We start from the raw sequence: 26,777 nt of genomic DNA, 5'->3' as shown, positions 1-26,777 counted from the left end.
ATTTCTCCAACATAGGTGTGTCCGGTCCACGGCGTCATCCTTACTTGTGGGATATTCTCCTCCCCAACAGGAAATGGCAAAGAGCCCAGCAAAGCTGGTCACATGATCCCTCCTAGGCTCCGCCTTCCCCAGTCATTCTCTTTGCCGTTGTACAGGCAACATCTCCACGGAGATGGCTTAGAGTTTTTTAGTGTTCAACAATTAACGGCTGTAATGGATAATTCTATCAAAAACATTTTAGCCAAAATGCCCACTTATCAGCGAAAGCGCGACTGCTCTGTTTTAGAAAATACTGAAGAGCATGAGGACGCTGATGATATTGGTTCTGAAGTGCCCCTACACCAGTCTGAGGGGGCCAGGGAGGTTTTGTCTGAGGGAGAAATTTCAGATTCAGGGAAAATTTCTCAACAAGCTGAACCTGATGTGATTACATTTAAATTTAAATTGGAACATCTCCGCGCTCTGCTTAAGGAGGTGTTATCTACTCTGGATGATTGTGAGAATTTGGTCACTCCAGAGAAATTATGTAAAATGGACAAGTTCCTAGAGGTCCCGGGGCCCCCCGAAGCTTTTCCTATACCCAAGCGGGTGGCGGACATTGTAAATAAAGAATGGGAAAGGCCCGGTATACCTTTCGTCCCTCCCCCCATATTTAAGAAATTGTTTCCTATGGTCGACCCCAGAAAGGACTTATGGCAGACAGTCCCCAAGGTCGAGGGGGCGGTTTCTACTCTAAACAAACGCACCACTATACCCATAGAAGATAGTTGTGCTTTCAAAGATCCTATGGATAAAAAATTAGAGGGTTTGCTTAAAAAGATGTTTGTTCAGCAAGGTTACCTTCTACAACCAATTTCATGCATTGTTCCTGTCACTACAGCAGCGTGTTTCTGGTTCGATGAACTAGAAAAGGCGCTCAATAACAAAGGTACTAGGGTCCCTTCTAGCGGTGCTAAGAAAAACAAGGGTTCCCTTCTTGGGAACAATAATAGACTCCTTAGAAATGAGGATTTTTCTGACAGAGGCCAGAAAATCAAAACTTCTAAACTCTTGTCAAATACTTCATTCTGTTCCTCTTCCTTCCATAGCGCAGTGCATGGAAGTAATAGGTTTGATGGTAGCGGCAATGGACATAGTTCCTTTTGCGCGAATTCATCTAAGACCATTACAACTGTGCATGCTCAGTCAGTGGAATGGGGACTATACAGACTTGTCTCCGACGATACAAGTAGATCAGAGGACCAGAGATTCACTCCGTTGGTGGCTGTCCCTGGACAACCTGTCACAGGGGATGAGCTTCCGCAGACCAGAGTGGGTCATTGTCACGACCGACGCCAGTCTGATGGGCTGGGGCGCGGTCTGGGGACCCCTGAAAGCTCAGGGTCTTTGGTCTCGGGAAGAATCTCTTCTCCCGATAAATATTCTGGAACTGAGAGCGATATTCAATGCTCTCAAGGCTTGGCCTCAGCTAGCAAAGGCCAAGTTCATACGGTTTCAATCAGACAACATGACGACTGTTGCGTACATCAACCATCAGGGGGGAACAAGGAGTTCCCTGGCGATGGAAGAAGTGACCAAAATCATTCAATGGGCGGAGACTCACTCCTGCCACTTGTCTGCAATCCACATCCCAGGAGTGGAAAATTGGGAAGCGGATTTTCTGAGTCGTCAGACATTTCATCCGGGGGAGTGGGAACTCCATCCGGAAATCTTTGCCCAAATTACTCAATTGTGGGGCATTCCAGACATGGATCTGATGGCCTCTCGTCAGAACTTCAAGGTTCCTTGCTACGGGTCCAGATCCAGGGATCCCAAGGCGACTCTAGTAGATGCACTAGTAGCACCTTGGACCTTCAAACTAGCTTATGTATTCCCGCCGTTTCCTCTCATCCCCAGGCTGGTAGCCAGGATCAATCAGGAGAGGGCATCGGTGATCTTGATAGCTCCTGCGTGGCCACGCAGGACTTGGTATGCAGACCTGGTGAATATGTCATCGGCTCCACCATGGAAGCTACCTTTGAGACGAGACCTTCTTGTTCAAGGTCCGTTCGAACATCCGAATCTGGTCTCACTCCAACTGACTGCTTGGAGATTGAACGCTTGATCTTATCAAAGCGAGGGTTCTCAGATTCTGTCATTGATACTCTTGTTCAGGCCAGAAAGCCTGTAACTAGAAAAATCTACCACAAAATATGGAAAAAATATATCTGTTGGTGTGAGTCTAAAGGATTCCCTTGGGACAAGGTAAAAATTCCTAAGATTCTATCCTTTCTTCAAGAAGGTTTGGAGAAAGGATTATCTGCAAGTTCTTTGAAGGGACAGATTTCTGCCTTGTCTGTGTTACTTCACAAAAAGCTGGCAGCTGTGCCAGATGTTCAAGCCTTTGTTCAGGCTCTGGTTAGAATCAAGCCTGTTTACAAACATTTGACTCCTCCTTGGAGTCTCAATTTAGTTCTTTCAGTTCTTCAGGGGGTTCCGTTTGAACCCTTACATTCCGTTGATATTAAGTTATTATCTTGGAAAGTTTTGTTTTTGGTTGCAATTTCTTCTGCTAGAAGAGTTTCAGAATTATCTGCTCTGCAGTGTTCTCCTCCTTATCTGGTGTTCCATGCAGATAAGGTGGTTTTACGTACTAAACCTGGTTTTCTTCCGAAAGTTGTTTCTAACAAAAACATTAACCAGGAGATAGTCGTGCCTTCTTTGTGTCCGAATCCAGTTTCAAAGAAGGAACGTTTGTTGCACAATTTGGATGTAGTTCGTGCTCTAAAATTCTATTTAGATGCTACAAAGGATTTTAGACAAACATCTTCTTTGTTTGTTGTTTATTCTGGTAAAAGGAGAGGTCAAAAAGCAACTTCTACCTCTCTCTCTTTTTGGATTAAAAGCATCATCAGATTGGCTTACGAGACTGCCGGACGGCAGCCTCCTGAAAGAATCACAGCTCATTCTACTAGGGCTGTGGCTTCCACATGGGCCTTCAAGAACGAGGCTTCTGTTGATCAGATATGTAAGGCAGCGACTTGGTCTTCACTGCACACTTTTACTAAATTTTACAAATTTGATACTTTTGCTTCTTCTGAGGCTATTTTTGGGAGAAAGGTTTTGCAAGCCGTGGTGCCTTCCATCTAGGTGACCTGATTTGCTCCCTCCCTTCATCCGTGTCCTAAAGCTTTGGTATTGGTTCCCACAAGTAAGGATGACGCCGTGGACCGGACACACCTATGTTGGAGAAAACAGAATTTATGTTTACCTGATAAATTACTTTCTCCAACGGTGTGTCCGGTCCACGGCCCGCCCTGGTTTTTTAATCAGGTCTGATAATTTATTTTCTTTAACTACAGTCACCACGGTATCATATGATTTCTCCTATGCAAATATTCCTCCTTTACGTCGGTCGAATGACTGGGGAAGGCGGAGCCTAGGAGGGATCATGTGACCAGCTTTGCTGGGCTCTTTGCCATTTCCTGTTGGGGAGGAGAATATCCCACAAGTAAGGATGACGCCGTGGACCGGACACACCGTTGGAGAAAGTAATTTATCAGGTAAACATAAATTCTGTTTTTTTTTCTTTTATGATTCAATTAGAGCATACAATTTTAAGCAACTATCTAATTTATTTTAATGATCAATTTCTTTCCTAACTTACGGTGAGTCCACAGAATCATCAATTACTGTTGGGAATATCACTCCTAGCCAGCAGGAGGAAGCAAAGAGCACCACAGCAAAGCTGTTAAAGGGTTAGAAATAATTTCTTTTGTAAAGCTTTAACAATTACACCATTTGTTAGTTTAAAGTGATGGTAAAGTTGCGTGTCTACACAACCGCCCTAAGCTTACTCTCTTTAATTTAGTATGAGTTTCATTTATGAATTGTAATAATTTTAATTATTTAAACTTTTATTACATTTCAATCTTCAGATTTCTATCGTTCCGTAGTCTACCCCGGCTGCGTTTTTTTTTTTTTTAAAATATTGGGATCACGTTTTCTCTTTAGCCTATTGAAATCCAGGCCGATAGGCGACCTGGACTTTTTCTGACACTCCCCATTCGTCTATAGCGAATGCGCGAGTCATTGCTGGATGTCAATCATCCCATGAGCGCACCCGTTTAATGTATGTGTGGTAGTAACACTAGGAAATTCCAAGTTACGTTAGTAACCTAGTTTAGGCTAGGGGATCTGGATTGGAGCAAAACATATATACGTGTTTCATTCACAAATGTAAACAATGAATCGCCGATTTCATTGTTTACATTGTGACGTTTACTTCTGATTAACGCATGCACCAATGGTATGTATTGGGAGCAAGCAAAATAATTACGTAGGGGGCAGGGTTGGACCGCTCTCTGCTACAGCTCGATATACAACAGGAAGTCAGACGTGGGATGAGCAATGAACAGTAGACGATGTTTTAGAAATCAATTGATTATAAATGTTTATTGTGGATTTTTTAACAAATAAACATAGCGACTATGGTCCCACATTACTCTTAAACATAAATAATGATAGCATATGCAGCAACTTTATCATCACTTTAAGTGTTAGAGAATTAAATGCACTTACTAATTTTTCAAAACGAAGCTGGCATATATTAAATAATTCTATTTCTTCTACTAGATACGATGAGTCCACGGATTCATCCTTTACTTGTGGGATATTATCCTCCTGCTAACAGGAAGTGGCAAAGAGCACCACAGCAGAGCTGTCTATATAGCTCCTCCCTTGACTCCACCCCCCAGTCATTCTCTTTGCCTATACTAAGTAATAGGAAGGGTAAAGTGAAAGAGGTGATAAAATTTGTTACAACGACCGCCCCAAAATAAAGGATAGACTCACTCATTATTCATGCAGTTGCATCGGCCAATAGCATGGCAGCACAAATATCACCATTTTTAGATGTAAACATTGTTCTCTGTATCTTACTATAAAGCTTTTGTGTTTTGGATTACTTGTCCCACATAGTTTATATTTCCACACTATCTACTAACTAACGCTGGGTAGATTAGACTGTAATCAGAATATAAATCAAATTTTTCACATAGCGCTGGTCCAAAACAGGAAAGAGTCTCACTTGGAATTATCCTATTTTAAACCTGCTTAAACAACAAGAGGTGCAGTATCACAAGGAAAATGTAATATAATAAAATGAATCACAATTTAATAGATCATAAAACAATCAATTGAAATGGATATCATAGACAGAAAAATCAATATAATCGCGCTAAAAAAATCATAAATAATGACACAATACAATAACCACTATGTGGAAAGAAAGTCGCATAGCCACACAAAATCAAAGGTGCAATGGAGAATCTAGGAGCAGGAACTTACTACATCCAGGGAAGGGGAAAGTTTGCTCTAAAGACAAGTGATTAGCAGCAAAGTTTTTTGAAGCACTTACTGGAGTGTATAGGATTACAAACAGGCGATCATCAGGATTCCTGTGAGGCGAAAAAGTATTTTGATCGGTACAAGTGGTGATTGACTAAAAAGCAACCTACGAGAACGAAGGGCAGTGCTGGAACCATTCCAACTTTGTGGTTGATATCGGAGCACTAAGTTACGGTGTAAGTAACAAGAGTTACCTTTAGAATTATCACTGCCACCTATAATGGGCTTCTCTGTTTGTTTGCTCCTAGAGTCTCCATTGCACCTTTGATTTTGTGTGGCTATATACACGACCTGGGACTTACAAGTGACTTTCTTTCCACATAGTGGTTATTGTATTATCATTATTTATGATTTTTTTAGCGTGATTGTATTGATTTTTCTAGATATGATATCCATTTCAATTGATTGTTTTATGATCTATTAAATTGTGATTAATTTTATTATATTACATTTTCCTTGTGATACTGCACCTCTTATTGTTTAAGCAGGTTTAAAATAGGATAATTTCAAGTGAGACTCTTTGCTTCTTAACGGGAAGAGTCCACAGCTGCATTCATTACTTTTGGGAATTTAGAACCTGGCCACCAGGAGGAGGCAAAGACACCCCAGCCAAAGGCTTAAATACCTCCCCCACTTCCCTCATCCCCCAGTCATTCTTTGCCTTTCGTCACAGGAGGTTGGCAGAGAAGTGTCGGAAGATTGAAGATAGTCTCTTATGGAGGGTAGTACTCTTCGAAATGGGACTGGAGTTTTAAGTAATCCTGTCAGCCTCTCAGTAAGAGCATGGATGAAAGTTAGAGTCCGTAGATGCAGGGAGTGTCGTTTCTGCGAAACCATCCCAACTCATGTTAACAGCTCCTTGGCAATCAGCATTGATGAGTTTTACTGTCTGCCTTAATTCACTCTAGTCCATGTCAGAAGCAATATCTGTCACACTTGAAGGGCCGTGTTCCTGTTACACGGCGTAGATTATGGTAAGATCGTTTCATTTTATTTCAATATGTGAATGTAATGTTAACAAAAGAAGTCAGGGTCCCAGTGGGACTCCTTTTATCTTATGGTATCAAGGGTTAGTATCTCCTGTGGGGGGGTTAATGAAAAGGGGGGACTTTATGTGATTCTGTCTAATGTGTAGTGAGGCTTGGGCTCATGGCTATTCGGAACATAACAGCCTTATCAGTCTGTGCGGTCCTTTTGTACGGGCGCGCCTTTTTTGCTGACTGGGTGTGGTGCACCTCGTGACTGGGTGTGGTCACGTATTTCCGTTCTTGACCGAGTGGCGACGTAGAGAGTCTGTTCATTAGTGTCTGGTTCACAGGAGGTGGTGAGTGCCCCAGCCATTGGGGGTGTAAGGTGCCGTTTTAGTTTTTGTCCATATTTGCAATCTCCAAGTTATGGACGATTCTGATTTTTTAGAGATGGACATCTCAGACTCGGAGTATACGTCTTGTGAGGAGTATGAAATGGCCCAGGTTATCCATGCCCATCAGTTATGTTCTGATTGCCATTCTAGAGTACTCTCTTCCCCCGAATCAGGGAACTTAGAGTGCGGTGAGCCATCCGCCCCTGAGGATTCCATGTCCTGTGAGGTGCGTGCCCCAGAACCTTCTTTTACTACGCAAGCAGGTGTCCCTATGGCCGTTACTCCCTTTTCCGGAAGGGGGCTTGTTTCCTCCAGAGGTTACGGCACGGTTCCGCATGGGCATATCTATGGCACTGGCACATTTTATATCTCCCAAGAGAAGTATTTTTAAGATACTGTCTGTGTTCTGTTAACTAGGGTCCGTCGAGCGTAAGATTGCCTGAGTCAGTTCGACCTTCTGGGAAAACGATGGCCTCTGAGGCTTCAGGGGCCCCTCCCTCGGGCTGGGGTCGTCCATTGATCCGGCGGGGGAACATTTTGCCTTCCATTATAGACTGGCACGTCTTCGTGTCCTACTAAGGCATGTTTTGGCGGTGCTGGAGGATTCCAGCCCTATTGGGCCGAGGGATCCTCGGTCTTCTGTGACGGATGGTAAATTGGGTTAGACGTATGGGGATGAAGCTAATCTCCTTGATGTCTCCGTTTTTTATTTCTTTTAAGTATCTGTTCCAGTTCTGAGCTTAGGAGAATGGGGCCTCTGATCGGCTGGTCCTGTTAGTGTGCCCATTCTCCTTGGGCGTTCACCCACGGGTGCTGCCTTCATTTTATTTGATCTGGTTAGGATGTGTTTGATTTGTTTTACGAAGCTCATGTCTGTTATAATTTTCAGTTTTGGTAACGTTTCTTCTCCAGAACTGATACTTGCGATTTTGTGGTCGTGTGGGCACTTCCTCGGAAGTTGCACAGTACTATATACCGACATAGTTATGTTTTTTTAGTTTATCGCTTCGGGATTTCGATTTTCCATGCTGTTCCTTACAGTTCATGTCACCCATGTTTTGCAGGTGTGCTGGTTATCCTTCTCGGGTGCTGGGTTGTTCACTTGGTTAGAAGATGGAGGGTTGTATCGGTCCTCCTCCCGTTCCTACTGTCGAGGGGGTTCAGGGCTCGGAGCCTGCTAAGGCTCATCATGAGAGGCCTCTGGCCTTGGAACCGAAGTTCTCAATTCCCATGGGGTTGGAGGTTTGGTTGACCTCTGGGTGTAGGGGGTACCAGATTGGATGGCGATTTTCGTTTTCACTCTTGGTATCTTCTGGATGTCTGTTTTTGTGGCCTAGTCGCAGGTGCCCCTAGTAGTTGCTGGAGCTGCTTTTGTTCCAATCTTGGGTGGTTGGGTCATCTGTGTCTGGAAGTTCGGGTATGTCCTGATTACTTCCTTTTTCCAGTATCATGACATGACTAAGGGCCTAATACTGGCTTGAAACGTTGTATGTTTGTTCTGGGACCCCATATGTGAAAAATAAAGGTCTTTTATTTACTGTGGAGGCTGGAATCTTTTTGTTTTTTGGATATTGAAGTGGACTTGGCAAGTCTAGTATTCCGTGCCCCACACAGACAAGAAAGGTGTGCTGTTTTCCACTTTCTTTGAAAACTACAGTCTCTTGCCATCTTCTTAGGCCTCTTAAGAGGTCTTCTAGGCTCTTGGTCTGAATCTATTTTGAGCATCCAATGTTCAAGGACATGGGGATGTGGGATGTACTGCCCAGGGTGTGCTCCTACGTATGAGGCAACTTGATGGTTCCTCAGGGGTCTAGAACATTCGACCGGTCCCGGATTCTGGGGGTCTGGCTTATGGCCATGTCTCTTGTCTGAGATTTGGTAACTGCCTGACGGTTAGTTTTGCTGTCTCTCAGGCGGGATCTTACAGTTATTGTCAGGGGCAGCTATTGCATCTGGATGTGGGCTTGTGGTTGTTTGTCTCAATTGAGCTGTCGGTATGACTGATTGATCTCTTTCAATTGTTTTTTACCGTTTCTCTACCTCTCTTCTCCATGCATATGGCTGGGGATACGGTTCCTTTGCATTTGCCCTCCTTTGGGGAGGTTTAGAGGTGTTACAGTATCCACTGAGGCCCCGAAAAGGGCCTCCTCTTCTCGTTTTTTCTGAGGGGTTTTGCCCTTCCTTGCGTGCAAGAGGTCAGGGGACTGAATTCTACTACTGGGACGCTGTAGTTCAGTGTCCTATCTCCCTTGTTTGGGAGTGTTCCTTCTTTAGGAAGGGAGCTGTGTAGGGGTTCTGGAACCCGAGCACGTATTATTTCTGTTATGGCTTTGTGGTAGCAAGCAAGATTTAAATAATGGTCAGAGTTGTTCTCCCATGGATTCGTTCCCTTTTAGGCCTCTCCTTTTTCTCCTGGGTTGTGGTTCGGAGAATCTTGTATTCTTTGTCTTCGGACGTTGCCAATCCTTTTTGGACTGGATCCGTTACCTTGGAGTGGGGGTCGGAGATCTGGCTGCTCTGAGTCTTGACCAAGTACTTCCAGTTGACTCTTCCCGTTTAAGAAGAAAAACTTAAATTATGCTTACCTGATCATTTTCTTTTCTTCTGACGGGAAGAGTCCACAGCTTAGTTTTTTTTTTTTCTTCCGGTACTTTTTTCACCCTGATATTTCTCCTACTGTTCCTTGTTCCCTTGGCAGAATGACTGGGGGATGAGGGAAGTGGGGGGAGGTATTTAAGCCTTTGGCTGGGATGTCTTTGCCTCCTCCTGGTGGCCAGGTTCTGAATTCCCAAAAGAAATTAATGCAGCTGTGGACTCTTCCCGTCAGAAGAAAAGAAAATGATCAGGTAACCATAATTTAAGTTTTCCTGTTTTGGACCAGCGCTCTGTGACTTAGTAATATTTACTCTGCGCTAAGACCCTTTCAGTTACATTGAATAAGAAGAAAATCTGTGGAACAGCGGCGCTTCTGTGAAGGCAGCAAAATCTGACAGGCAGTGTGTTCTGTCAGATTCTGCAACCCGTCAGTTGTGCGCTCAGGATTGCGGTCGGCGATTTCGACAGAACACCTGACAATCAGTTTTGCCCATGTGTGGGTTCAGGACAAGGCATACTGCGCATGCGGGCTGCCATTATTATTCTACCTAGGTAGAACACTCCAATTTGATATGCATAATTTCAATCCTCTGACTTTTTGGGTTTTTCTACCTCACATCAAAAGAGAGAGACTATAGCCAGTTTTTCCTATTTCTGCAGGGTCAGTCATGTCCCTTGGAGTCCTATCTAAGATTTCCTCCCAGAGGCAGATTTCTCCTTCTATAGTTTCTGCAATCCAGGTATGATGAGAGGCACTCCTTGAACTGGGTTCAGGGCCTTCTTCTCTGGGAGTGATAGTTCCAGTCCCAGTCTGGGAATGGGATATAGGTATTTACCTCAAGTTTCTCAGGTTTTGACCTTCAGAGTAGTATCCATTCTCCTTTGGGTCAAGAGGGCCTGTTCATAATGAACATAGACCTGAAGGATGTGTATTTAGTGTTCCCATTATTCGGGATCTTCTCAAGTTTCTGAGCTTTGTCATCCTAGAAAGAAGGTCTTTTAGGTCTTGGGGTATTGCAAGGGTGCTCTTCTGGAAAATATATGTTTCAGGTGTCATCCTCCTCCAAGCAAACTCTCTTTCAAGAGATCTTGTCCAATCTACTTTCCCATGGATGGGAAACGTATCTGGAGAAGAGTTCCCTTGTTTTCATCTACAAGGGTGATTTATTTGGGGACCTTAATAGATTCTCTATCTAGGGGAAGATTTCTATCAGTGGTTAGATAAGCAAGGATTTATTCATTTTCCTTTATCTGCAGTCTTCTGTCCGGCCAACAGTGAGCTCTTGTAGTCCGGTAAGGTAAATTGCTTAGCCATTTTGCAACCAGAAGGTTGGGAGTTTGGATCTATATGCAGTTGATTTTTACTTTCACTTTTCAGTGACTCATTGTATAGAGGGCATTGGTCTGATGGTTATCATGAACATCATTCCTTTTGCTTTTTTCCATAGTACGGAGAACATTTGGATCTGTCTTAGAGGATAGATCTAGATCAGTCGATAAAAGACTTTCTCTTGTAGTGATTTCTCAGGAGTATCTGTCTCAGGGCGCGTACTTCTAGAGATATTCCTGGGTGATGGGACCACGGGCGCCAACCTGCTGGGTTGAGAAACAGTCTGGGTCGTGTTTAGGGCGCAAGGTTTATGGACTCGGAAGAGTCTGCTCTCTTTAACATCTTGGGGTTGAAAGCGATTTACAGTGCTCTGATGACTTGGCCTCAGTTGTCCTTAGCTTGGTTCAAGTCGGACAATTTCACCTAATTGGTTTACGTCAACCACCAGGGAGGAACTCTGAGTTCCTTAGCCATGTAGGAGGTGACTTGGATTGTTCAGTGGGCAGAAGCTCACAATTATTGTCTATCTGCCATCCACATTCCAGGAGTGGAGATTTCCTGAGCAGACAGATTTTTCATCCTGGGGAGTGGGAACTCCATCTGGAGGTGTTCTCCAACTTAACCCTCAAATGGGGGGTGCCAGAGTTGGATCTGATGGTGGCTCTGCAAAGTGCCAAGGTATGGTCGAAGTCAAGAGATCCACAGGCCGATCTGATAGATGCTGTGGCGGTTCCTTGGGATTTCAGGCTGTCATACCTGTTTTCTCCGTTTGCTCTCCTTCCATGAGTTATTGCTTGTATTAAACAGGAGAGAGCATCAGTAATTCTAATAGTCCTCGCGTGGCTTCACAGTATCTGGTATGCGGACCTAGTGGAGATGTCATCTTTTCCACCTTGGAGAGTGCCTCTGAGGAAGGACATTCTGATTCGGGGTCCCTTCTTTCATCCAAATTTCATCCAAACAATACACAGATGAGTGCTTCAACAACAAAGTCTGAAACGCCCAGGAGTACCAGACTTGAAGTGCCTTAACAAATTTGTAAGGGTACCCTCTTTCAAAATGGAAACTATCAGGACCATTCTTCTTCTCGGGCAGAAAGTTCAATTCATGGTTGCCATAGATCTGAAGGATGCATACCTTCATATTCCAATTCACCAAGATCATTACCAGTACCTTTGTTTTGCTTTTCTGGACAAGCATTACCAATTCATAGCTTTCCCATTTGGCCTAGCTACAGCTCCCAGGATTTTTACAAAAGTATTGGGGCCCTCCTCGCTGTAGTCGGACTACATTGCATTGCGGTAGCACCATACTTAAACAACATCTTGGTTCAGCCACCATCTTTACATTTAGCAACATCTAACACAGAGAAGTTACTCTGGTATCTTCAGACGCATGACTGGAAATTAAACCTGCAAAACACAAGAGTGAACTTCCTAGGGATCGTCATAGATTCTGTCAGCATGCGTTTGGAGAAGGACCTGTGGGTTAGTTCTCTTAAAGGTCAGATTTCTGCTTTTTCTGTATTGTTGCATAATAAGTTGGCTTGTTTGCCATATGTTTAGTCATTTGTTCAAGCTACTGTTAGAATAAGAGCTGTTTTCAAACCTATTGCTCCTCCATGGAGCTTTAACCTTGTTCTTAGAGTTTTTCAACAGGCTCTGTTTGAGCCTATGCATTATGTTAATATTAAGTTACTAACTTGTAAAGTCTTGTTTCTGTTAGCTATTTCATCCAGTCGTAGAGTTTTAAAATTGTCTGCCTTCCAGTGTGATCCGCCTTAAATAGTGTAGCATTCGGATAAGCTGTACTTCGGACAGAGACAGGGTTTGTACCTAAGGTTGTCTTAACTCATAATATCAATCATATATTGTTGTTCCATCTCTTTGTCCCAATCCTCCTCCTTTCAAGGAGAGGTTATTGCATAAAGTTTTATCTTCATGCTACAAAGGAATTTAATCAATAATCTTCCTTATTTATCCTGCTTTCTGGTTAGTGCAAGGGTCAGAAGGCCACAGCTGTTACTCTATCCTTCTGGCTCAGAAGTTTGAAGGCTTATATAGAAATTGGTCAGCAGCCTCCATCCTGGATTTCGGCACATTGTACCCATGCAGTGTCTACTTCCTGGGCTTTCAAGAATCAGGCTTCAGTTGAGCAGATATTTAAGACTGCTACCTGGTCCTTGTTACATACCTTCATGAAATTTTAACAATTTGATATTTTTGCCTCAGCAGAGGCATCTTTTGGGATAAAGGTTCTTCAAGCGGTGGTGCCTAGTATTTAAGCACTGCATTTTCCTACTTTTCCATCCCTAAAAGTTTTTGTGGATTCCACAGCTTGGGTATTGGTTTCCCATATGTTATGAATGGAATTTGTGGACTCCCACTGCCATTAGAAAGAAAATGTTTATGCTTTCCTGATTTTCTTTCTTGGCAGTAAGAGTCATAGAACCCGCCCTGAAATAGTGTAGTGGCAACATTCTTATGGCACCTCTTTACCCCTTTTTATCTCTCTACTTTTCCTTATTTTCGGCTTGAACTACTGAGAAGGCGGGGAAGTGGTAGGGATATTTCAATGCTCTGTTTGGGGTGTCTTTGCCACCTGGTGGCCAGGTGAAGTATTTCCCATAGGTTATGAATGGAATTTCTGGACTCTCACTGCCAAAAAAGAAAATATTTTATCAGACAAGCATAATTTTTTTTTATTTTTTTTATTTTGTTAAGAGGAAATGTAATTCTCAATGGGATAAATCTTTAGAAGCCCCCTACACCTTCATGACACTCCACATGTCAACATTAAACCTTGATTTTATGTATACAGGTAGCCCTCAGTTTACGCCGGGGTTAGGTTCCAGAAGGAATGGTTGTAAATTGAAACCCAGTTTATAATGCAAGTCAATGGGAAGTGAGGGAGTTGGGTTCCAGGCCCCTCTGAAAACTGTCATAAGTAACACCTAATACATTATTTTTAAAGCTTTGAAATGAAGACTTTAAATGCTAAACAGCAATATAAACCTAATAAAATAATCACACAACACAGAATATATAAATTAAACTAAGTTAAATGAACAAAAAAATTTGCTAAACAGCATTATAAACCTAATAAATAAATCACACAACACAGACTTCACTTGCATTTTTCTGCAAACAGTTCTTTCTATGCATTCCAATCTGGACTGATTTATAGAAAGGAATATCTTGTTTCTTTGAAATCTGCTCAATAGCTCAGGTCTGGTTAAACTGATTAATTTCAGCTTGTTTGACTTTGTTGCAACACAAGCGGACAGCTCCACCTACTGGCTATTTTAATAAATGCACTGCTTCTCAATGCTTTTCAATAGCAGTCACATGACTGGAAAAAAAGGTTGCTATTCTGAAACGGTGTAAATTGAACCGTTGTAAAACGAGGGCCACCTCAGGTAGCCCTCAGTTTACACCGGGGCTAGGTTCCAGAAGGAATGGTTGTAAATGGAAACAGTTGTAAATTGAAACCCAGTTTATAATGTAAGTCAATGGGAAGTGAGGGAGAGAGGTTCCAGGCCCCTCTCAAAATTGTCATAAGTAACACCTAATACATTATTTTTAAAGCTTTGAAATGAAGATTTTAAATGCTAAACAGCATTATAAACCTAATAAAATAATCACACAACACAGAATATATAATTAAACTAAGTTAAATGAACAAAAACATTTGCTAAACAGCATTATAAACCTAATAAATAAATCACACAACACAGACTTCACTTGCATTTTTCTGCAAACAATTCTTTCTATGCATTCCAATCTGGACTGATTTATAGAAAGGAATATCTTGTTTCTTTGAAATCTGCTCAATAGCTCAGGTCTGGTTAAACTGATTAATTTCAGCTTGTTTGACTTTGTTGCAACACAAGCGGACAGCTCCACCTACTGGCTATTTTAATAAATGCACTGCTTCTCAATGCTTTTCAATAGCAGTCACATGACTGGAAAAAAAGGTTGCTATTCTGAAACGGTGTAAATTGAACCGTTGTAAAACGAGGGCCACCTCAGGTAGCCCTCAGTTTACACCGGGGCTAGGTTCCAGAAGGAATGGTTGTAAATGGAAACAGTTGTAAATTGAAACCCAGTTTATAATGTAAGTCAATGGGAAGTGAGGGAGAGAGGTTCCAGGCCCCTCTCAAAATTGTCATAAGTAACACCTAATACATTATTTTTAAAGCTTTGAAATGAAGATTTTAAATGCTAAACAGCATTATAAACCTAATAAAATAATCACTCAACACAGAATATATAATTAAACTAAGTTAAATGAACAAAAACATTTGCTAAACAGCATTATAAACCTAATAAAATAATCCACAACACAGACTTCACTTGCATTTTTCTGCAAACAATTCTTTCTATGCATTCTAATTTGGACTGATTTATAGACAGGAAGATCTTGTTCCTTTGAAATCTGCTCAATAGCTCAGGTCTGGTTAAACTGATTAATTTCAGCTTGCTTGGCTTTGCTGCAGCACAAGCGGACAGCTCCACCTACTGGCTATTTTAATAAATGCACTGCTTCTCAATGCTTTTCAATAGCAGTCACATGACTGGAAAAAAAGTTTTATTTTCTGAAACGGTGTAAATTGAACTGTTGTAAAACGAGCGCCACCTGTATGTGTGTATATATATATATCTACATTGCTAATGTTGGATTAGGTTGACATGATAAATATTAAATAACATTTTACAATTCTCATGTATTTAAAATCAAATGTATTTATTGTGCTTTTATATTGGGTTAGTGATCTAACATATTGGCCAAGCAAGGTACCAGATTTACAACATTGATAGTGTTTTATTTATTTATGCAGGCATTTGCTTTCAGAATCAAGCTCTTCGGTATTTAATATTTGTTTTTTGTTTTAGGTAAATTGTATTTCTTTTCTGATGGTATTTTGTTTCTTCACCCATATTATGGAAGCATTACAATTTCAAGAAATCATGTGAATTCAGTCAAATTTTATGATGGGGTAAGTAAATACTGAATATAATATTTTTATTTTTTACTCTTTTCATTATACAGCTTTTAGTACAGGTTAAAGGGACACTGAACCCAATTTTTTTTCTTCCGTGATTTAGATAGAGCAGCAATTTTAAGCAACTTTCTAATTTACTCTTATTATCACATTTTCTTCATTGTCTTGGTATGTTTATTTGAAAAGCAAGAATGTTTAGATGCCGGCCCATTTTTGGTGAACAACCTGGGTTGTCCTTGCTGATTGGACAGCACCAATAAACAAGTGCTGTCCATGGACTGAACCAACAATTTGCTGGCTCCTTAGCTTAGATGCCTTCGTTTTCAAATAAAGATAGCAAGAGAACGAAGAAAAATTGATAATAGGAGTAAATTAGAAAGTTGCTTAAAGGGACACTGTACCCAAAAATTTTCTTTCGTGATTCAGATTGAGCATGACATTTTAAGCAACTTTCTAATTTACTCCTATTATCAACTTTTCTTCATTCTCTTGGTATCTTTATTTGAAATGCAAGAATGTAAGTTTAGATCCCGGCCCATTTTTGGTGAACAACCTGGGTTGTCCTTGCTGATTGGTGGATAAATCCATCCACCAATAAAAAAGTGCTGTCCAGAGTATGAAACGAAAAAAAAGCTTACATGTCGTCTTTTTCAAATAATGATAGCAAGAAAACGAAGAAAAATTGATAATAGGAGTAAATTAGAAAGTTGCTTAAAATTGCATGCTCTTTCTGAATTACAAAAGAAAAAATTTGGGTACAGTGTCCCTTTAAAATTGCATGCTCTATCTGAATCATGAAAGAAAAAAAATGGTTCAGTGTGCCTTTAACTCTACTCTTATATGGCTTTGGACACAAAAATAATGTCACGTACGTATGCATTCACTAATGTTTGCGTAACTAACATAGTCATATTTTCCTTCATAAAATGGTCCATGAGAACTCGCATGTTGGATTACACTCCAGTCTACTAGGAGTAGACAAAAACACAACAACAAACCAGCATTTGAATCCATTTGACTCTCCCATAATCCTTCAGTTTCTTTTATAAGGTGGTGGTAGTCCAGGATCCATTACTACTGTGATTCAACTCCTGGCCACCAGGACGAGACAATTTTGTTATATACTGTAGATACACTGATATATTATTTCACTTAAAGGACCACTCAATGCAATACAATTGCATAATTAACAAGTGCATAATAAATTGTCAATTTTTAAACACCTACTCTGAATTTCAAATAAGCAGTAGATTTTTTCCTGACAAATTATTATTTTCTCCTATTTTCCGGCCCTCTGTATCATGTGACAGACATCACCCAATCACAGACTAGTATATGTATACCCTGTACATGCTCAGTAGGATCTTGTGTATTTAAAATTACTGTACAAAATATGTTAATGGCATTAAATTGGAAAGTGTCCTAAAACTTAAAACTACAGTTGTACTGATCAGAAATACAATGTATTTAAAATGGTAGATCACAGTCAGTGTTTAAGATTAATAATTTGCTGCACAGTGGGAAAATGCCTCTAATTACTGCTTCCCCATAGAAGCTGATTTATAGATCATGATATAACTGTATAGCATACGTATTAATGAGATTTATTATTTTATTATTTTGTATGCATCCACGTTATCAAAGTGTGTATCTAGAAAATGCTGTAGTGCTGATTGGTAGTTACCCCTAAATCACAGTGCACATATGTGTGCCTAACAATTGATTATTGGGGAAACATAAACAAGCACTTTAGATTTTTGTTTTTTTTAAAAAAAAATAAGATAGACATTGTTCTCCAATAAATCATAACATTGAGAAGTTTTTGCATAGGATTAATGATAAAATATATTCCTAGTCAAAACACTATCTTTAGAAAATCCCTGCATGTTAAAGGGACACTAAACCCAAAAAATTTCTTCATGATTCAGATAGAGAATACAAAATTAAACAACATTACAATTTACTTCTATTATTTATTTTGCTTCATTTTTAAGATATCCTTAGTTGAAGAAAAAGCAATACACATAGGTGAGCCAATCACACGAGGCTTCTATGTGCAGGAACCAATAAGCAGCTACTGAGCCTATCTAGTTATGCTTTTCAGCAAAGAATATCAAGAAAATAAAACAAATTAGATAATAGAAGTAAATTAGAAAATTGTTTAAAATTGCATGCTCTTTCTAAATCATGAAAGAAAAAATGTGGGTTTCATGTCCCTTTAATCAACATGGCATTTTGTCCTAGAGTTACTTTATATGTAAGTACTTTGTCTTTCTTGTCAGTGATAGGAAATAAATATTTGCTAAAAGCAGAAACAAAACAAAAGCTAGGCGTATGCTTTTTTCCACTTATATAAAAATACAGTGCCAAATGATAGCTTTACTGTCTACTGTCCATTTTTATCTAAATCTGACCTTCCTTCTATTGTTATTAGCTGAACTAAGTAAACCATATTCTGAAGATAGCTATTCTCATTTTAAAAAAGAGGCCTATTTACTTCTAAAGGGGAGGAGAATCGACGGCTTCATTCATTACTGTTGGGAATTAAGAACCTGGCCACCAGGAGGAGGCAAAGACACCCCAGCTAAAGGCTTAAATACCTCCCCCACTTCCCTCATCCCCCAGTCATTCTTTGCCTTTCGTCACAGGAGGACGGCAGAGAAGTGCCGAAGATCGGAGTAGTCTCTTATGGAGGGTAGTTCTCTTCACATTGGGACTGGATTTTTAAGTAGTCCTGTCAGCCTCTCAGTGAGAGCCTGGGCGAAAGTTAGAGTCCGGAGATGCAGGGAGAGTCTTTCTGCGAAACAATCCTGAATCATATTAACAGCTCCACAAGCACAAGTTTCGCTGCCTGCTTTTTACACTCAAGTCTATGTCAGGAGCGAGGTTACTAACCTGTTACACTTGAAGGGCTGTGTTCCTGTTCCACTGCGTAGATTCTGGTAAGATTGTTTCATTTTTTTATACATAATGATAACTCGGAAGACAGGGTCACAGTGTTACGCCTTTTATCTTTAAAGAATCAAGGGTTAATGTTCCTGGAAAGGGGATTATTGAACAGGGGGGTTTATACATGATATTGTTTATTGTGTCATTGCTGCGTTATGTACAAGATGAGGCTCTGGCAATGTGTGGAACTTCAGGTGACTTTAGAAGTATTGTGCGGCCCTTTTTTGGCACGTTTTCTCCTTAGATAGGGGAGGTCCTGCCAGGCATTCCATGTGACCGGGTGTGGCTTTTTCTCTTCCTCTATTGATCAGCGGCTCAGGAGACGACACAGCTTCTGTTGTCCAGTTCATAGAAGGTGGTGAGTGCCCCGGCCATTGGAGGTTATAAAGGTGCTTATTATTAAGTTAATCTAGTCCGTAATAACAGAGCAAGCTATGGAGGACTCTGACACGCTAGAGGGTTCTCACTCTTTAACAAGGTCTCATTCCTGTGTGGAGGTTCTGGTAGAACAGCCTGCTCAACTATGTTCTACATGCCTTAATAAAGTTACGACATCTAAAGGTAAACGGATGTCTAGCACTACCAAGCTGTCCACTTCTGAGGGTTCCCCGTTCCGTGTTGTGCGTTCCCTGCATTCATCTCCAATTGCACATGCAGCGCACCAGGGTCCAACCATTACTCCTGCTGGAGAGATTTGTTGACCGTCAGATTTTGCGGATCAACTTTAAACGGCGGTATCGAAAGTGATCCATGCCTTACCATGTTCTGCTAAGCGCAAGCGTAGGGCATTTCTTAGCGGCCAGACCAAGGGATTGTCTACGCCTATGGAATTATCAGAGGCGTTCTACGATGACTAGGCCCACTCCGACCCTTCGGAGGAGTCCCCTTCTGGGTTGGAGTCCGTGTCATCTAAACCTCCGGCTGCAGAGGAGCCTGACTTTAGTTTTAGGATAGAGAATTTGCACTTTTTGCTGAAGCAAGTGCTTGCTACTCTGGAGGTTCTGGAACCGAAGCTTCGGGAGGAACCTGCTATTCCTAAGCTTGATAAGGTATATGAGGACAGGGTGGTCCCTCAGGCCTTCCCGGTTCCTGTTAAGATGGCTAATATTAAGAATGAATGGGAGCATTTAGGTTCTTCCTTTTCCCCTTCTTCTTTCTTTTAGAAACTGTTCCCCGTTCCTGACTCTCAGCTTGAACTGTGGGGTACTGTCCCTAAGGTGGAGGGTGCTATCTCCACGATAGTTCGTCGTTTAAAGAGCCCATGGATAAGAAGTTGAAACATCTTCCTTAACATGTTTTCCAACAAACAGGGTTTGTTTTACAGCCGCCAGCAGCCGTAGCCGCGGTTGCTGGAGCTGCAACATATTAGTGTGAATCCCTGTGTGAAATGGTAGAGGGGGAAACTTCCATTGATGAGATACAGGAGAAGATTAAGGCGCTGAAGATCGCCAATTCTTTCATCTGATGCCAATATGCAAATTATTTGCCTGAACGCTAAAGTGTCAGGTTTTTCTTTTTCAGCTTGCAGGGCTCTGTGGCTAAAGTCTTGGTCTGCGGACATGACCTCTAAGTCGAGGCTGTTGTCCCTGCCTTTTCAAGGAAAGATTCTGTTCGGTCCAGGATTGGATTCAATCATATCCACAGTTACGGGAGGCAAGGGAGCTTTCCTACCGCAGGATAAGAAGGCTAAGCCTAAAGGATCTACTTTTCGGCCCTTTCATGCGGACAAGGCCTAGCACCAGCAGCCCGCCGCGAAAGCGGACCAGTCCAAGGGAACTTGGAAGCCGGCTCATTCTTGGAACAAGTCTAAGCAGCGCAAGAAGCCTGCCGAGATAAAGTCGGCATGAAGGGGCGGCACCCGACCGGTCTCCGACCGGTCTCCGTACCAAGTAGGGGGCAGATTATCACTCTTCTCAGAAGCCTGGTTACAGGACGTTCAAGACCCTTGGGTTCAGATCCCATCCGCCCAGGGGCAGATTCCTCCTGTCATACCTGTCTTCAAGACCAGAAAAGAGAGAGGCCTTTCTAGAGTGTGTGAGGGATCTCTCCTCTCTCTGCATTATCGTACCAGTTTCCCTAGCAGAGAGGGGTCTAGGGTACTATTCAAATCTTTTTGTGGTTCCAAAGGAGGGCACATTCCGCCTGATTCTGGACCTAAAGTGTTTAAACAAGTTTCTGAGTGTTCTATCATTCAAAATGGAAACGATCAGATCTATTCTGCCCCTAGTTCAAGAGGGGCAGTTCATGACAACCATAGACTTGAAGGACGCTTCATGTGCCAATCCACAGGGACCACTTCAAGTTCCTAAGATTTGCGTTTCTGGACCAACACTTCCAGTTTGTGGCCCTCCCCTTTCGTCTGGCGACGGCCCAGAGAGTCTTCACGAAGGTTCTGGGGGCGCTACTTGCGGTGGCCAGAGCCAGAGGCATTGCTGTGGTGCCCTATCTGGACGTCATCCTGTTCCAGGCAGCGTTGCTCAGTCTTGCAAAGGATCATTCGAGGGCTCTTGTTCTTTTGCTCCAATCTCAAAGTTGGAAGATCAACTCAGGAAAGAGTTCCCTGGTTCCCAGCAACAGGGTGGAGTTCCTGGGCATGATAATAGAATAAAATATTTCTCACAGACCATCGACGCAGGAAGACTGCGTCCTCTTGTCTTGCCCTTCAGTCCTCCTCAAGCCCCTCGGTGGCTCAGTGTATGGAGGTGATCGAACTCATGGTTTCCAGCATAGATGTCATTCCATTCGCCAGGTTCCATCTCAGACCTCTTCAATTGTGCATGTTGAGACAGTGGAACGGCGATCATTCAGATCTATCACAACAGATATCAATGGATGCTCGAACTCGGATCTCCCTCTCTTGGTGGATCCGTCCAGAGCAACTGTCCATGGGGACATCCTCCTTGAGACCATCCTGGGAGATTGTGACCACGGACGCGAGTCTGGCAGGATGGGGAGCTTTTTGGGGTGCCAGGATGGCACAAGGAAAATGGTCCGTCCGATAAATATTCTGGAACTCCGAGCAATCTACAATGCTCTGGGGTCGTTCAGCTTCATCAGATTCCAGACCAACAACATTACCTCGGTGGCTTACATCAACCATTAGGGGGTTACAAGGCGCTCCCTAGCCATGAGGGAGGTGTCTCGGATCTTGGAGTGGGCTAAGTCCCACAGCTGCTCGCTCTCAACAATTTACATTCCAGGTGTGGACAACTGGGAAGCAGACTTTCTCAGCAGGCAATCCTTCCATCCGGGGCAATGGTCTCTTCATTCAAAGTGTTTGCAGATATTTGTCTCAGGTGGGTATCGCCGGAGATAGATCTCATGGCGTCCAGACTCAATTGCAAGCTACCCCTATACGGGTCGAGGTCCAGGGATCCCTAGGCAGAGCTGATAGATGCCTTAGCTGTGCCTTGGGAGTTCAGTCTAGCTTACAATTTTCCACTGTTGCCACTTCTACCTCGTGTAGTGGCACGCATCAAACAGGAGCGAGCTTCGGCCATTCTGATTGCTCCATCGTGGCCGCGAAGGACGTGGTTTGCGGATCTGGTGGGGATGTCATCCTCTCCGCCGTAGAGGTTACCCTGTCGCAGGGATCTGCTGGAACAGTGCCCTTTTCAACATCAAAATCTCGATTCTCTGAGGCTGACTGCGTGGAGATTGAACGCCTAGTCTTGGCAAAGAGAGGCTTTTCTGAAAGTGTGATTGATACGCTAACTCAGGCAAGGAAGCCAGTCACTCGCCGCATCTACCATAAGGTGTGGAGGACTTGTCCTTGTGTGAGAAGCATGGATATCCTTGGCATAAGGTGAAGGTATTCAGGATTCTGTCCTTTCTCCAAGACGGTTTGGTGAAGGGTCTTGCCGCCAGTTCCTTAAAGGGACAGATTTCGGCATTATCAGTCTTGTTGCATAGGAGACTCGCTGAGCTCCCTGACATCCAATCTTTTGTTCAGGCTCTGTCTAGAATCAGGCCTGTTTTTAGACAGTCTGCTCCCCCGTGAGCTTTAACTTGGTCCTTAAGGTATTGCAGAAGGTTCCGTTTGAGCCTATGTATTCCATTGACATTGAGATTCTGTCCTGGAAGGTTCTCTTCCTGTTGGCCATTGCATCGGCACGCAGAGTATCTGAACTGGCTGCCTTGCAATTTGAGCCTCCTTATCTGTTTTTTCATGTGTATAAGGCTGTGCTTCGCAATGGTTTGGGGTTTCTTCCCATGGTGGTGTCTAACCGTAACATCAATCAGGAAATAGTTGTTCCTTCTTTGTGTCCTCACCCTTCTTCTTCTAAGGAGAGGTTACTTCATAACCTAGATGTGGTCCGTGCCTTAAAGTTCTATCTTCAGGCTGCAAAGGATTTCAGACAGTCTACTTCTCTTTTTGTGGTGTATTCAGGGAAGCGCAAGGGGCAGAAGGCTTCTTCTACTACTTTGTCCTTTTGGTTGAGTAGCTTGATTCGCTTGGCCTATGAGACAGCGGGACATAAGCCTCCTCAGAGGATCACGGCTCATTCAACTAGAGCTGTGGCTTCGTCTTGGACCTTCAAGAATGAGGCCTCTATGGAGCAAATTTGTAAGGTGGCTACCTGATCCTCCTTACACATTTTTGCAAAGTTTTACAAATTTGATGTTTTTGCTTCTGTGGAAGCTGTTTTTGGGAGAGAGGCTGTGGTGCCTTAAGATTAGGATCCGTCTTTTACCTTCCCGGTTTCATTTAGTGTCCTCCTAGAGCTTGGGTATATGTTCCCAACAGTAATGAATGAAGCTGTGGACTCTCCTCCCCTTTAGATGGAACACAAAAAGTCCACTGCTCCTGCCCGTATCTCCGATGGGCGGACCTAAATTTAATTCATCTTCTGGCACCATTTATACCATGATATTTCTCATACCATTTACTTGTTCCCTCAGCAGAATGACTTTGGGATAAGGGAAGTGGGGGAGGTATTTAAGCCTTTGGCTGGGTGTCTCTGCCTCCTCCTGGTGGCCAGGTTCTTAATTCCTAACAGTAATGAATGAAGCCGTGGACTCTCCTCCCCTCAATGGAAATTAAATTATCAGGTAAGCATAATTTATGTTTTTCTATCTTGACTGCTCAGTGCAGTAGAATTGCAATTTTAACAAGTGCATAATAAAGAGACAATGATTTAACACCTCTGAATTTTAAATAAGCAGTAGATTTTTTTCTCCCATTTTCCGGCCCCCTGTATCATGTGCCAGACATCGCCCATTCACAGACAAGTATACGTGTACCCTGTGAGCTTGTGCACATGCTCAGTAGGATCTTGTTTCCCAGAGGTGTGAATATAAAAAGACTGTGCAAATTTGATGATGGAAGTAAATTGGAAAGTTTCTTAATACTGTATGTTCTTTCTGAATCATAAAAGTTTATTTTGACTTGAGTGTCCCTTTAACTCGGAGCATTCCAAACTTTTCATGTTGTTGACACACTTTTTAGACCTACATCATTTCGCGACACTGTAATTCAGTTGTACTAGCAAACAGGAGGTTAAACTAACTTGAGATACGGACACATACATAAGTTATATAATAACAAAATATATTTACAAGTAACAGTATGTAAGTATGTGCAAGAATAAAAAAAAAAAACAATAGCTACTTACTATTTTAATGGGATGTACGTGGTTGATGGGAGGAACACAGTTGCTGAAAATTTGGTGGAATATTAGCTAAAGACACTCACATTTTATCATCAAGCATTTTAAAGCTTCCACTTCCTATCCATATATCCAGAGCAGGATCAGCAATTTACTACTGGGAGCTAGCTGCAAAAAAACAAAACACTTTGACTTCTGACTTCAGCTCAGCATTTAAAATGCTGCCCTCTGAGCTCTGCGAGTCCAAATGACTACTGCCCGCGCAGCAAACACACTGCTGTCCCACTCAATAACTACACATGAAGTCACGATCCGATTGAGGAGACTACATGTGCAGTCAGGAGCAATGTGCCGCCAAAGCCACCAATGGGAATAGTTTCACTTCCCACTGAGCTGCACCAATAGGTTAAGATGATCTGTGACCCACTAGGTATCAATCACGTGTCAACCATGTGATATGCGTAGCAGGCAGGCGGAAAGTTGGAAACCAACATTTTTTTTTTACAAAAATGTAAAATTAAAAGAAATTTGCGCTGAAGCAGGGACACACTAACACACTGCCGCTGATAATTCATTTTAAGAAAGCAAAGAAAATGTTAAAGCAACCTACTGTAGTGTTTGGTTTATAACATTCATGTGGGTTAATAAAAACATGTGATGCATACTATTTCATGTTTTGTTTTTTGTTTTTTCATTCTAGGACTCAACAAGTGTTGTAGCTGCTCTCTTTGTTGAGTTTAAAAGTTCCTTCCTTCCGCATCTTCCTATACATTTCAGTGTTCCAGGAAACTTTCTCATGTTTGCACTTTTTCCAAAATCAAAAACCTATCGCACTTTTTACTCACAGGTAAGATGTTATAAATTGATGTTAGATCACTTTAAATATGTTTTAACTTTAAAAACCTTAAAATTAGCAAAACATCAAGGCTTACCTCACTTATAGCCATATGTTGTATCTCCTGCACCATAGAGAAAAATGAATGTGAGGGAAAAAAATAAGACTGTGATATCCTACCTCAGTGGCTTCTTAGTTTGTTGTTTTCTCATAGTTCTTCCTCTGTCTCAAACCTTCCCTGCAACTTCGCTTGTTTATACTTCAAGATATGGGCAGGTGATTTAGAAATGATGAGAGTTGCTAATGAAAACCATGTATTGTCTTCTGCAAGGTGTATCATTCTAAATGTTAATAAAATGGCCTAAGTTATTGCATGGTCATGTAACACGATCAGTGAACAAGGTGGGTCTTCTGTAAAAAAAAAAAAAAAAAAAAAATTGTTCTACATACTTTAAGATTCTCAGATGTTTTGTAAATAAATTGCCTGATGATGTAATTGATAATCTGATACTGTTAAAAGGTTATATTATTGTTTTGTTAAGTCCAAGGTGCATGAGAATGCTACAAATGTCTGGGAGATGTCTTTAGCATTTAAAATGACAAGCTAATATTTGTAAGTGACATTTGTTAATGTTTATATTTCAATGCAACAATTATATTTTCTGCCTCGTTTGATGTTTTACTCAGGTGTTACCATCTTGGCAGCAACAGACTGAGAACTTTGGATGCCTTTTGAGAGTAATTCAAGAAGATCAAGTCTCTGAAGAGCAAAGAAATATGTTCGTATTATTTTAAATTAGTATGCCTAGTTATTGCTCTACTCAAAGAGACATATATATTATAAAGTAGTTATGAACCAATTGTAAATTGATTTCACATTTTGTAGATTTTGAACTGCAGTATTGAGGATGGTTGCATATTTTCTTCTTATATATGCAAATACATAAGAAAAGTGGCAATATTTTTTAGTAAAATCCATCCATCATGGATTCCCCATTTTTAGGATTGGTCAAGCCTTAGCCAGAAAAAAATAGATAGATAAGCAAACTTCTTTTACTTTCTGGCTTATTTCTGCCATTATTCTATTATTGTGCCATTGCTCCGACACTTTTCTATATGAGCTACAAGTATCTTCAGTCTCTAGATTATCTCTATAAACCATGTACAAAAGCCTGTGTTTTGTGAATTATGAACGTTGTATGCTGTACTTTTTTAAAGGAGATAATACCTGCATTTCTTCCACAGCAGTTTTTTTCCTCTGACTAAATCTAGCGCTAAAATATCACTACAATGTCTGCAGGTTTGCTAATACCTTTCATAAATAACCAGCTGCTTCCTTCTTAATATGAGGAGAGTCCACTGCTTCATTTCTTGTGGGAATACAGAACCTGGCCACCAGGAGGAGGCAAAGACACCCCACCTAAATACTTAAATACCTCCCCCACTTCCCTCATAGCCCAGTCATTCTTTGCCTTTCGTCACAGGAGGTTGGCAGAGAAGTGTCAGAAGATACGTAGTAGTCTCTTTTGAAGGGTATCTACCCTTTAAAATTGGACTGGAGTTTTAAGTAGTCTTGTCAGCTTCTCATTGACGAAAGTTAGGGTCTGGAGATGCAGGGAGAGTCTTTCTGCGAAATCATCCAGACTCATATTAACAGCTCCTAAGCAATCAGTGTTGACGAGTTTCACTGCCTGCTTTCATCA

General features: G+C 41.7%; 1 protein-coding gene across 1 annotated transcript in view; it reads left to right on the top strand.

Annotated features, from left to right (window-relative positions):
* DNAAF9 (dynein axonemal assembly factor 9) overlaps nt 1-26,777 on the top strand; it is a 643,469-nt gene that overhangs the window by 371,002 nt on the left and 245,690 nt on the right. Inside the window, exons 21-23 of the mRNA XM_053704320.1 lie at nt 15,572-15,675; nt 24,940-25,086; nt 25,762-25,853. Of these exons, the coding sequence (XP_053560295.1) occupies nt 15,572-15,675; nt 24,940-25,086; nt 25,762-25,853 (343 nt within the window). The remainder of the gene's footprint in view (nt 1-15,571; nt 15,676-24,939; nt 25,087-25,761; nt 25,854-26,777) is intronic.

The sequence above is a fragment of the Bombina bombina genome, chromosome 2 (genome assembly GCF_027579735.1).
Source record: "Bombina bombina isolate aBomBom1 chromosome 2, aBomBom1.pri, whole genome shotgun sequence".
Taxonomy (NCBI): Eukaryota; Metazoa; Chordata; class Amphibia; order Anura; family Bombinatoridae; genus Bombina; species Bombina bombina.
This window is presented reverse-complemented; position numbering and strand designations above follow the sequence as displayed.